At 27.5% G+C, this 14,066-nt stretch overlaps 1 protein-coding gene across 1 annotated transcript; it reads left to right on the top strand.

Moving 5' to 3' along the window:
• The first annotated feature begins 5,737 nt into the window (after nucleotides 1-5,737).
• Nucleotides 5,738-12,568, top strand: LOC120068117 (protein NRT1/ PTR FAMILY 5.2-like). Its single transcript, XM_039019817.1, has 5 exons — nucleotides 5,738-6,062; nucleotides 6,244-6,461; nucleotides 9,674-10,239; nucleotides 10,505-10,783; nucleotides 11,636-12,568. The coding sequence occupies exons 1-5, from the start codon at nucleotides 5,936-5,938 to the stop codon at nucleotides 12,204-12,206; spliced, it is 1,761 nt and encodes a 586-aa protein (XP_038875745.1). The 5' UTR covers nucleotides 5,738-5,935; the 3' UTR covers nucleotides 12,207-12,568.
• Nucleotides 12,569-14,066: the final 1,498 nt, after the last annotated feature.

The following is a 14,066-nucleotide window of genomic DNA, read 5'->3' as shown; positions in this document are numbered from 1 at the left end:
TAACGTAGTAGAAAGCCCAAAAATATATGGTTTGACATCATAACAAAGTAGGAATCAACTTGAAAACTTAAACAGATGAGTTAGAATTAGGGTTTCGTGTTTTCTCAGACTAGCTATAGTCTAAGGCTAGAAAGCACAGATACTTCTAATTGTGCAAAGAATCAATATCAGATACGGATAAGTTCAGATACGTGGCAGATACGTATCTGATACATGGGTCAATTTTATGTTTCAAATTTAAGCCCAACCATTTGAAAACCCAACCTACAACCCATTTTATTTTAGTGCATGTTTAGGAGTGATTTTAAAATCATTAAAAATCACTTTTTTCATTTTTAAAATCACTCAAAAACACAATTTTAATTACTCAAAATTAATTTAATTTTCAATTTTACACTTTTAAATGCAATTTTCATATCATCAAAATTAGTTTGAAATAATTAAATATGTTTCACGGTGATTTTGAAAATGACAAAAGTGATTTCAACCATTTTAAATTTACTTCCAAACATAAAAATCTACTTAAATTGAGAAATCCAAACAAAATAAATTAAAAATGATAAAACATAATTTTTTTAAAAAAACCTGAAACGTAATTAAATCTTCGTTATTCCCTTCTCTCTCACTATTTAAATCATGATTCACACCTCCTTCATCCTCAACTTCATTATTCAATCTTCATCTTCTACTTCTTTCCTACCGTCCACTCTAGTCACCAACAATCACTTGACGTTATTGGATATTTTTTTAAGTTTTCACTCTCTTCTTGAATTTATTCTAATCTAACTTAAAATATGTATTATAGCAATTAATTAATTAATTAATTTTATTTATATATATATAATATATTCAACGTATCCATATCTTAATTTTTTAGAAATTAATGTATCATCGTATCGTATCGTATTTATATCATATATTCATATCTCTATCTATGTTTCTTAGGTCTAAGGACTCCGTTCATCACAATAAGAATTTATCGATCACTTTTAGGCGCATGATATTTTGCCTTTTGTGTAAAAATTCTTAGCTCGTTTCTCAATGAGGTCTCTAATGTCAAAGGAAGAAAAATTTGTCTTATATAAAATTTGGAAGAATTTTCTTGGATGTATGGAAAAAAGTAAGTCATTTTTTTTTTTTACGACTGTTAAAGAACTTGACCGTTGTTCTCGTGTATGAGAAAGATATAAAATTTTGGTTAAATTAAATGTAGTTTAAAGTTTATTCAATTTTTGTTTTTATATTTTTAATTGTTTAATTTTAATCTATATATTTTTAATAAATCTTAAATTTAATTTCTCAAAATTAATTTTTATAGAAATTAGTTAAATAATAATAATTTTTAGACAATGAAATATATGAATATGTTTTTAAATTTTATAATAAAAATATTTATGGATAATAAAATGTTTTTTAAAAGAATCGACAATAAATTAGCCACCACTAGAACTAATTTTAAGATTAATGAAAATATATGTATTAATATTGGACAATTGAAAATACTTAGATTAAAATTCAACAAAATTCAACGTATAGAAACAAAAATTGAATTTCAACCAAATTTTTCTATAAGGTGCTAGATGTCGTGGTGACTGCAATTTGCAAAAATAGGGTTATTTTTCAATTTCGTAGTTTTTTTTTCAAAAAAAATAATAAAATCTGTTTTGGGAATTTTGGATAAACATAAAATTTAATGGAAGTTATATTAGAATCATTTAAATCAAGAATAATTTCAAAGTTAAAAAGGATGAAAGTAAAAATTAAATGAATTTTAGAAAAATCAAAAATTAAAAAACTAAAAATCAAATTTTCTAAAATTTTAATCATTAAAATAAATGATTTAGACATTTTTAAAAATCATTTGGTTTTTCAAAATCAAACTTATGAATAATACTTCTATCCTATAAATTTGTTAATTTGTTATTTTGATATTTACAAAAATATTTTGAAAATTAAAAAAAAAACAAAAATATTTTGAAAATTTTAAAAAAAAAAAAAAGTTTTTTTTTAATTTTTTTTTAAAGAACTCAGCTGAAAATTTAAATGTTTTCAAGAGAGGTAAAAGCTATTATTAAATTGTCAAATGGACGTTAATATCTATGATTTATGCTTAATTTTAGTTTAGATTTTTTTTTTTTTTTTTTGACAACATGTGGGTTGGGGCGAGATACGGGAATTAGATCCTCTAACTTCAAATCTATGGTAAAAACATTATGTCAATTGAATTAGGCTCATTTTAATTGTCATATTATAATTTTAAAAGTTTTAATTGAGTCATTATGGTTTATTAATTTAAGTGTTGCAATTCATTATTTATTTTGTTCGTCAATCACTCATGTTGTAAATTATATTTACATTTTTTTTATCAATTACCCATGCTGTAAATTATGATCATCCATGTTTTAATTGAGTAAAAAACAGAGAGGGAGTATGAGGGTAATTTTAAAACTAACATTTTCCCTTTGGTAATGTAAATTTGGATCAAACAACTATAAATGGAGTTCCTCACGTTTTATCAAAATTAATCCAGGTAAGTTCTAAAAGGCCTCTCTATTTTTATTAAGATTAATATCTTAACTAATTGAGTTATATTTATATTGACTAATTATTACTTCATTCTAGTTATAACCTCTCCTTTCAATATTGTACGTATATAAAGCCCTTCTATTTTAATTTTATTAATTTGACACTCATATTATCAAACACTTTCAGCTATTTAAGACCAGCGTATTATGTAATATTTAAAAATAAATAGTTAAGAACATAAATAGTTATTTTTTTCATTGTTTATTTCAAGTTATTGGATTGCAATATTTAAAAATACGGGTTGGACGATCTGCAGAAAATATTCATGGGCTAAATTGATAATTTAACCTTAAAATAGGAGTGTGAGCCAACAATAGCACGTGTTATTGTGAATAATTATAGGTATTGGAAGATAGCAATATCAAGCAATCAATAATTCGACTTGTCGTTCTACCTACTCGTAGACTGTTTGAAATTAGTTGTGGGGTTACCATTCCGACACAGACGGAAAACAGATAAGGTGGCCACCACATAAATGTCTACGAGTAGGTGAAAAAATTAATAATTTATGGTTCTAAACTTTAGAAATTCTTACCAATAATTATTATATCTATTAAAACCTTAAATTTAAATTAATTTAAGTGTCTTCATTAATATGGATACTTTTTCATTTTTTCAAGAAGAATTACTATGATTTTATGAAAGAATAATTGTATTTAAGTAATTTGAGTTGGAATATTTTAAATGCGATAAAAGTGAAATAGATAAATCATCCACGGAGATTCTAAATTGATTCAAATATGTAAGTTTGAGCTCCATTTAATATTTTAGTTTTTTATTTATAAAATTTATGTTTGTTTCCTCCCTATTTCTACACTATAATTTTCACACGCCTTAAAAACATCTTGTATTTTTAATCAAATGCTAGAAACAAAATCAAGTTTTTGAAAGGCATTTTTTTTTTTAAATTTTTGGAACTTACCTTGGTTTTTTTAAATATTGGATAGAAAATGTATAACAAAATAAAGAAACATATAGATAGAAAGTGAAAAAAATCGAATAATTATCAAATGAGGTTTTAATATTTCCATCGATATAATTACCGACTTGAAGATTTAACTACTACAAATAAAAAAAAAATGGAGGATGAATAAATTAAAAATAATGTTAAAGTGAACTTAATATAATGATAAATTACGATGTGTACTTCCTCGAGGACGAAAGTTTAATCCCCATTTGCATTAAAGTACTAAAAAAAGACTATAAAGAGTAATAAATTCAATGGGGGGTGTGAAATGGAAATTGGGTAGAATTCTAGATGGAGGACTATTAGTATATGACTTATGAGTAATAATTAGGCAGGTTTGGACCTTCAAAAAAGCAGCAGAAAATTGCCAATAGGTCTTATTCATTGACCAGTCTTACAATGCTTTTAATAGTCAACGTTCTTATCTAAGTGACAAACGAATCTTCTTCTCCTTTTACTACTCAAATTTCTATTATCATTGTTGAAAAAAAATACAAATTAATGAAAATTATGTCTAAAATGAATAATATCATATCAAAATATGTTAAAATTTTCGTTGTCCATAATAATTATGGATATATATTCTTTAAGATTGTAGAGTGTTTTTATTATTAATATTAAAGAAACACGTCTTTTCCATTAATAACACCCATGCCTTTCCTTTTTCTTCTTAATATTAAATATTTTTGTTGTCTTAACAAAAAAATATGATTTCTTAAAAAAAAAAAAAAAAAAAAACCATTACAATGTATGAGAAATAAATGATAAAATATTTCCTTTGTGGATTACACATTTAAATTGCAGTGAGAGTATATATACTTTGGAATAAATATCCATTTTGATAATAGATTAACAATATATATTTTTTAATTATTCATTTTAAAATTATTCTTATAAAGGTTGTCCAATATTATTTAGTTGGGAAGTTTTTTATCCTTCGAAACTAAGAAAAATACTTACGTGCATTTCGAGCATCACCTATCTTTGTGCATCCTATTAAATTATCCAATCATAACTTTTCATGTAGCAAATTTTGCTTTTTCCTTTTTTTTGAAATATTTTAATTTTTTTTAGATGTGAGTAGTGAAAAGTGATATACAAAGATAGGTGATGCCTCAAATGTACTCAAATATTTCGTTGAAACTAATTAAGTCTATGAATAATATGAGAAACCATTTAAATTTGTGCTTGATTGGATATGGATTTAGAAAATTATTATGGATTAATAATACATAATAAATTTATTGATGGTATATCATGTAATTAATATTTTTTTTAAAAAAATAAAGAACATTAAGAATTTGTTAACACAATGAGCAATATTTTCTTTTATTAATTTTTTTTTTTTATGGATACAGTGGTGTACCAATAAGTGAAATAAAAATATTCCCTAAAAAATGTGAATAAAAATATATTAACTTCAGAGTAGCTCAACCAACCCAAACCTTATAGATTTAATGACTTTAACATGGTATATGAAATTAGGAGATCCAAACTTTAATTCTTGCCAAATTATTTTGACCTATTTATAAGTCAAAACTAAAATTGAAATCCATATAAAAATTAAAGAGTATGGGTTTGAACATTCTCACTCTTACGTTGGAAACTATAAAAAATTAAAAATTAAAGGTTTCATTCTCACTTTTATGATGAAAACTAAAAAGAAAAAAAGATAAATTAAACAATATTTTTTTTTATCAATGTAGAACATATTTGTAGAATATATCGAGTGGTTGAAAAGTTATTTAATAAAGTGGTTGTAATGTGGTAGACATGATTGTTCGTTTTTCACCGTTGGATATAAAGAAAGAAGTACCTCATATTTATATTGAACAGTAACATTATGTAGATTATTAAAATCACTATGAGAACCATCTCATTAATTATTAAATAATATTTGACTATACTCACTTTTATTTATATCTCCAATAACAAAGAAAAATGATATATATTTAAAAAAAAAAAAAGTTTACCAAGTAGATAATTATGATTTGGCATTTAAGTAGCCTAAAAAGAAAAAATTGAGCATAACTCGAGACTTTGTCAATAAGAGTTTAGTTCAACTGGCACTTGTATGTATTGAGAACTAAGAGATTCATGTGGTTCAAATTCTCCCACTCTAAATTTTATATCAAAAAATTTAAGCATAGCCGGAGATGCACCAAATTTTTTCTCTCTCTCTAAAATATTAACTTTTCCATATTTGAATTGCAATTCTTCTTAGAAAGTTTTGGGTTGACTAACAAGAGAAGGAGGATGTGTGTAGTATATAAAAGGGTGAAGTGGGGAGTTGGGTCTTTAGTCATAGAGTTTGAGTCGTAAAGATGAACTAAAGCTAAGCCTTGAAATTATTCAACGTTCCTAAACCCAAAGAAGTAGTAGATGGCTGCTTCTGCTGCCGAAGAAACTGGCCTTGACGACTACACCAAAGATGGAACCGTTGATCTCAAAGGCAACCCCATCCTCCGCTCCCGACGAGGTCGTTGGAAAGCCTGCTCCTTCATCGTCGGTAAGTGTCACACTCTGCTCAAGATTACTTTCCTGAACTTAGGGCGAACAGGTAACTCAACTATTGTCGTCACAGTTCGTCCCAAGTTCAGTAGGTTAAATCTAAGGTATGGTGTGACAGTAAGTATATAGTTTGGAAAATTATTCTTCTATGTAAAGGAATGAATATGAATTATTTACAGTGTACGAAATGTTTGAACGGATGGCGTATTATGGGATATCGACAAATCTAATAATATACTTAACGAAGAAGCTGAATCAAGGCACTGTCACATCCGCCAACAATGTCACCAACTGGTCTGGGACCGTTTGGATTATGCCAATCTTGGGGGCATACGTCGCCGATGCTCATCTCGGTCGCTACTGGACGTTTCTCGTCGCCTCTGCCATCTGCCTTACGGTATGTTTCCGGACCAACTTATCACTTTCACGCACCCCCAAAGTATTGAGTCTCATAAATAATAAATTCATGGGCTTTATCCCTTTCAATTCTTTATTAGCTATCTACTTGATTCATTGTTTCTCTTCTTTAATGGAACAACAAGGACAGCAAAATTAATTTCTTACCCAACTTGCATGTTCACACTTCAAAGATGCTTATGAATTAATTATTGAATTCGATTTATAAAAATTTGATTCTTTCATCTTTTAATCGAGAGTATATATATGTTTTAATCAATTGAATTATATTGTAATAAACCGTTCAATTAAATATTTGGTTTGATTTGTCATTCTATCACGTATAGCATAACAATGACAAATAAATTTATATCGATAGATTTAATTGCACATAAAATTATTAGATATACTCAAATGAAGGTTTATGGAAATGATAAAAGGTTTTAAAAGAATATAAATTATATAAACACATATTTGAAATTTCTATTTTTATTTTAAGTACAAAACCAACGAGATAAACATAATCTACACAATAGAAATATAAGAATATGTAGTATTATAAAAGTTTAAATTAATATAGGAACCAAATAAATACAATTTTGAAACCATTGAGATTGGTGAGCAAAAAATTAATAAACATGACATTAAACCAACGTAATTAAATAAATACAAATTTGAAAATTTAGAAATATTTTTTAAAAAATTTAAAAATCTACGAACACAATAGATACGCCTTTGAAAAATCTAATGATTGATTTCTAACATTATAAAGTATAAGAAGCCTTAAAAACTACTACTTTAAAATGTCTATCTCAAATCCAAACAAACTTGAATTAACCCTAATATTAAGATCTTATTTCTTGTCTTTTTCTTTCACGATATCGTGTTTCCTGGAGAGGGACACAGTTATCTAAAAATATTATATTATCTACTCTTTTTTTTTTTTAATATAACGAAACGTAAAACTTGATGTGTGTATTTATAGGAAAGATAAATACATAATTACTCATAATTAAATCCCACTATTCTAAATTAGATTGAAGATAAATATTTTGAGATTAGAGTTCAACACGAGTTATGCAACTATATGAATAAACATATCCCTTATTAAATTTCATTACCATTAGAATCTTTCAAATCTATTCAATAATGTTGCTCATTTATATTTAACATTTGTAATATAAAAAAAAAAACACATAATTTACATTAAAAAAAATAAATACCATGTGGAGTATTCATTTTGTTAGTATTATTTGTCTTTGAGAAGGGAATCATAGATATTTGTTTAATTAAGTGGGAGTATCTTCTAACATATTCCTTAAAATTAATGAAAACGAGGATTAATTGCTCCGATGAATTTTGGGTTTCACGCGGGGGAATATCGAGACATTATTTTTTAAAATAAATGAGTCGGTTCTAGTGTTAGACTTCTAGTAACTCTTTTTTTCTTCTTAACTTTCTGTGGTCTCTAATTTTTATTTGTAATATACTCACTTTTAATTTTAATGAGAATCTCTATTAGTTAATTTAAAATAATATTAAAAATTATGATTAATAAAAGTTCGTTATTTTTCAGATTAATATAATTAAGTGGGTATTTAATAAAATATTAAAGTTAAAATATAAATCTATCCAACTCCAACTTCATAAGAAAAATTGTAACATTTTAAAATATAAATATTAAATTAAAAAAATTAAAATATAACATTTTAAAACTAAAAGTAGAGAGAGGTATTTTTTTTCCCTGTAATGGTCCAGCACAAGTAGTAGTCCGACGTCTTAAATTCTGCGGCTTCAAAGTCAACAAATGGCGATCCATTTCTTGGGGTTGGGACAGCCGAATTATTTAGTCCATTATTAAAAGTATGCAATGCAACTTGGTCTTCCCATGTTTGTCGTAACAAAGGACAAATTGTTTTTTTTTTTTAAAGAAAAAAACGTAGATATTTAGAATGTATAGAATAATTATGGTTTAAAATGCGTCCATTTTACAAAAAAGAAAAAATAAACGATGAATATCTCTAAAAAAATATATTATTTTAACAAAATTTTAGAAAATATATGGAAGAAATACATTTTTGTCTATAGTTTTGGATCTGGTTTCTATTTAGGTCTTAAATTTCAAAATGTTTAGTTTGGTTTCAATTTAATTCATATGTTTCTAAATGTTACAATTTTACCCTTTTTTCGATAATATTAATGTATGTTAATAAATTTAAAATAATTAATATAATTATAATTAATTAAGTTCCACTATTTTTCATTATGTTTAAAATTTGACTTTGTAATTATTTAAAATTAATTAAGAGACATTAACGTCAACGATTGGAAGTGAGTATTTAATGAAAATTTGGAGTTAAATGTAAAGTCTTGAAATGTAGGGACCAAATTGAAATGAAACTCAAATCTTAAGGGTAAAATTGTAATATTTTGGAACCAATGGACTAAATTGAAACAAAACTGAAAACTTTAGTTCTAAATGTGCAGTATTTTGAAATCTAAGGACTAAATAGAAACTAGATCTAAACTCTAGGGATCAAAAATGTAATTTTTCTAAAGTATATTTATATTAATAAATAAACATTCTACACATTTTAAACATGTTAAAATGTTTATTATTTACATAATATTTATGTTAATGACATTTTATTGCTTATTTTTTATGTTTAATGAATTAAGATATAATAAAAATATTTATTCACTCATTTCAATATCGAATCCATGAAAACCTCGAGGAAATGTCTACATGTCACGGAAATATTTTTTTGATTAATATTGATTTGGTTGCTAACCTGAGTATAATTCAACGACAATTAACATGTACTATACGTGAATTTTTGGATTTCGGTTGTATTGAAGGGTTTGTTTAAATCGTAGATATGTCTTGAATTGTTTTACCAAACTTGTAAAAGAAATCCAAATTAAATAATTATGTATAAAATATTAATATTTATATTTATATTAGTAATTTTTATCGCATGGAACATTATTATTAATTTTTAAAGATAAATGGTTCTTACCAATTCAAAAATAAAAGTGAATAAGACATCAATTACTATCTTAAAGATCTATGATTTGATCTTCTACTCTTCTAAGTTGTTAAATATATATAAGCCCATATTAAAAAACTTGATCGAAGGTTGGTCAATGTTAATAAAATAACAATTTAATTACTGAAGTTTAGTATCATGGGATGATTGATGTTTTTCACAGGGAATGGGAATTCTAACACTAGCAGTCTCATTGCCAAGCCTAAAACCACCAACATGTTTGGACGTGAACAAAGAGAAGTGCAAGCAAGCCTCGACGTTACAGCTCGCGGTATTCTTCGGTGCGCTCTACATGCTAGCATTCGGGACCGGGGGGACGAAGCCGAACATTTCAACGATGGGAGCGGACCAGTTCGACGAGTTTCATCCAAAGGAGAAGGCTCAGAAGTTGTCCTTCTTCAACTGGTGGATGTTCAGCATTTTCTTTGGGACTCTGTTTGCCACCACAATTTTGGTTTACATTCAAGACAATGTGGGATGGAGCTTGGGTTATGGGCTTCCAACAATTGGGCTTGCCATTTCAATTCTAATATTTCTTGCTGGGACACCTTTTTATAGGCACAAGATCCCCAATGGAAGCCCTTTCACTACAATGGTTAGTGTTATTGTTGCTGCTCTTAGGAATTGGAGGATTCCTCTTCCTAATGATCCTAAACAACTACATGAACTTGACTTTGAAGAGTATACAAAACAAGGAACTTTTAGGATTGATTCCACTTCATCCTTGAGGTATCTCTCATTTTTGCATTTGCTCTTTCAACTACTATGATCTAGATTATCCGACTCTTTAGTTCATTTTTGTTTCCCTTTCTAAAAAACTAATGCCCGGTTGTGTGATATTGTATACTCTAGACATTGAGTCTCTATAATTACACTTTTAGTTTCATTTAGTGTCTTATAACGATAGAGATGATTGTTCTAGTTTATTTTCAAGTCTAGAAGTGAGAGAGGTTGAATTAATGATTGAATTTCTGAATGCATTGTATATATGTAGGTTCTTGAATAAGGCTGCCATAAGAAGAGGTTCAAGTGATCGTTCATGGAAGTTATGCACAGTAACCCAAGTGGAAGAGACAAAACAAATACTGAGAATGATACCAATTCTAATATGCACATTCATTCCAAGCACAATGTTGGCTCAAACACACACTCTTTTCATAAAGCAAGGCACCACTTTGGACAGAAGTGTTGGCAGCCACTTCCAAATCCCACCAGCAAGTTTAGCTTCTTTTGTCACCATCTCCATGCTCTTCAGTGTTGTCATCTATGACAGGTACCTTTAATAATTACCTCAACTTCATCCACAATTATGTTACCCAATTTCTATACTTTACAAAGTTTTTGATATATAGATTGTGTCTATTTTGTGTTTATCTCCTGTCTAAATTTTCAATTTCCATGTAACCCCATTTTTTTGTTACTGTTAATTCGAAGGGCCGCTCATAGAAATGGCAAAATTGAGGTGAAAATTTTTAAAAAATACATATAATATGTGAGAATGTTGGAATTGTCTTAGCATTTGTTGTTTGTACAGAAAAATAAGTTTATATAACGTTGACTTTATTAATTGAATATATACTTAGTGTTATTATTATTATTTTTTTAAAAAAGATTAATAGTATAGGTTAGTAGGTATACCAGAATATATATCTCAACTAAGTTAGAATATTCTTAACATCCTCATCATATGCTTGTCTTTTAAAAATTAAAGGGGTGAACTACTTATTCTAGGAAAGTTTAGGTTTTGATGGTTTAATCTGTTATGCTGAGATGGAGTAAATAACGAAGGCTAAGATGATACAAAGTTGAAAGTGTTGGATGATAAACTTATTAGAAAATAGAGACTAAATAAATATAATCCCAAAGTAAATCAACTAATTAAGTAGTTATCGTCTCTTTATAAATTTGGAGACGGTTGTTAGTTATCATCTTGAGGCCTTCTATTTTAGCTTTCAATTTGTTCAAATTCCTCAATAACTCCGTTTTGTTAAAAATGCTCGATTTCTACGAAATAAGCAAATGTGTATATAAAATAATTATTCCATTAGAGAAATAGCTTATAAAGTAGTAGTTAAAAAACTCTTATGTGCAGCATTGTTTGATGGTTTTTCATTTGAGTACACAGGTTGTTTGTGAAGATAATGCAGAGAATAACCAAAAACCCAAGAGGAATCACATTACTACAAAGAATGGGAATTGGAATGATTCTCCACATCTTAATAATGACAATTGCATCAAGAGTTGAAAGCCACAGACTTAAAGTAGCTAGAGAAAATGGATCACCACAAGTACTTCCCTTAACCATTTTCACTCTCCTCCCTCAATTCATGTTGATGGGAACTGCTGATGCCTTCATGGAAGTAGCAAAGATTGAATTTTTCTATGACCAAGCTCCTGAAACCATGAAAAGTTTAGGCACTTCATATTCAATGACTTCCCTTGGCATTGGAAATTTCCTTAGTTCTTTCCTTCTTTCAACAGTTTCTCACATCACTATAAAAAATGGGAATGGTTGGATTCTCAACAACCTCAATTCTTCTCATCTTGATTACTACTATGCCTTAATTGCTGTTCTTAGTACCATCAATTTCTTTGTCTTCTTGTTCATCTCCAAATTCTATGTCTACAAAGCTGAAGTTTCTACTTCCATAAAAGTGCTTGCTGATGAACTCAAGGACAAGAAAACCAAGGGCTGAATCCTTGTGGCTGCTTCCTACTCACTACCATTATGTTTTTTACCATCGAATAGATGTCAAATTTTTAATGGTGGTCAGTAAGAAGATACTTGCCACTAAGGAAATGAATTAGGTGAGTATTTTTTAGTATCTAGGATAGATACACTATATATTTCTTGGTTTTGCTTTTATTTTGACATACATGTAGAAATTGTCCTTTCATTAAATGTCCAAGGGGGTTGTAACATTATTGCTTTAGGATATAAGGAGAAAGGGAAGGAATAAGATTTGGAATTGGATATATATGTTTTATGAGGAAACTTTATCCTCTAGCTATTTACATTTTTTTGAATAAGATGACTTCGTTGCAAACTTTGAAAGTATATGAGATTCGAAGAATTATTCGAGAAGACTATTATAATATAATTAACAATTTTTCCTTGTAGGTATGAGATAGAAATTGTAAAAGTACATTAAATATTTGTATCTAATGGTTATTAGATCAGAATATACAAATTTATGAATCTACAGTTATTAATAGACTAGAATAAATTATTACGTTATCATTTTTTTTTTCTTTCTTTTAATCTTTTTTATATATGTGAAGAGACAAATTATAAAAGGGAAATTTTCAAAAATAAAAAAAATAAGAAAAATTGTTTACATAAAATAACAAAATTTAATCTTCTTTGATAGAGACTGATTAAAGGCTGAAAATATAAATAATTTGACATTTTTTCTATGTGTGAAAATTTTCTACTATAAAAAGTAAATTTCCTCCATTTTATTGAACAGAAAAACTCTAATTATTGAAAGGGAGATTGATTTTAGATATTTTGATCTGCTACTTTTTATTGTATTAATTTCACGTCAAATAATTTAAGAGTAAATAAAAATAAAATTATAATCACAATTATAGTTATAGTTATAATTATAATATATTTTTTGAAATATATAATTATTAACTAATTGGGAATCTGGTACGGATGATCCCTATTTAAAGGTCATCTCAAAATTTGGTGTCACTTTACAATTTGCTTGATTTTTTGCTCTGCTAATGTCATCACCCTATGATTTACCACTTTAACCCTTCTTCCTTCTTCCTTCTTCATTCTTCATTCTTCCTTCTCTTTGGCAGAATTTTTTCTTTTTTTCCTTTTTTTTTCCATTTTTTCTGTGATTTATGTTTATGTCATCTTTTTTTTTCTGTTTTTCCGACGAGATTTCCTTCCCACCCTCTTTTCTTTCAATTGTCGTCCTTTTTCGGTGATTTCTTTTGTTTATGTCAACGTTTTCTTCTTCTTGAATCAAAGACGTGAGTTGGAACATGAATTAGAATGAGAGAAAGAAGCGAAAGTGAAACCAAAAAACAAAAGGAAGAAGCGAGAGTGAGAATTCAAATGAAGGAAAAAACTCATTAGAAAAAAATTACAAAATTGACGAGGAAGAAGCTCAGGGAAGAAACGAGAGGAAGAAGCGAGAGGAAGAAGAGAGAGAAAGAATTTAAAATAAGGAAAAAAATCAAGGAAAAAATGAAGGAGAGCAACATGAATTGGGGAACAAAATGAAGGAACGAGAGGAATGAGATGGAGTGAGAAATCTTGGTTGCATCTAGACTCACACGCATTTTGCAGTTAAAATAATATTCTCACACATAGTTGATATAAGAATTTTCCAAACTAATTTAAGTACGTTGTTTGCTGTGACGAAGTTGGGAGATCGAGAATCTTCCACTCTTCCTTAATTAAGTCGATGGTGAACGATTTTTACCGATGAAATGTGTGACCAAAACAAAAATTTCAATATAATATTCTATAAAAAAAAATTCGATAATAATACTTAAAATTTAGAATAATTAAAGTGTTTGCTAGGCAATTTAAA

The sequence above is a fragment of the Benincasa hispida genome, chromosome 1 (assembly GCF_009727055.1).
Source record: "Benincasa hispida cultivar B227 chromosome 1, ASM972705v1, whole genome shotgun sequence".
Classification (NCBI taxonomy): Eukaryota; Viridiplantae; Streptophyta; class Magnoliopsida; order Cucurbitales; family Cucurbitaceae; genus Benincasa; species Benincasa hispida.
This window is presented reverse-complemented; position numbering and strand designations above follow the sequence as displayed.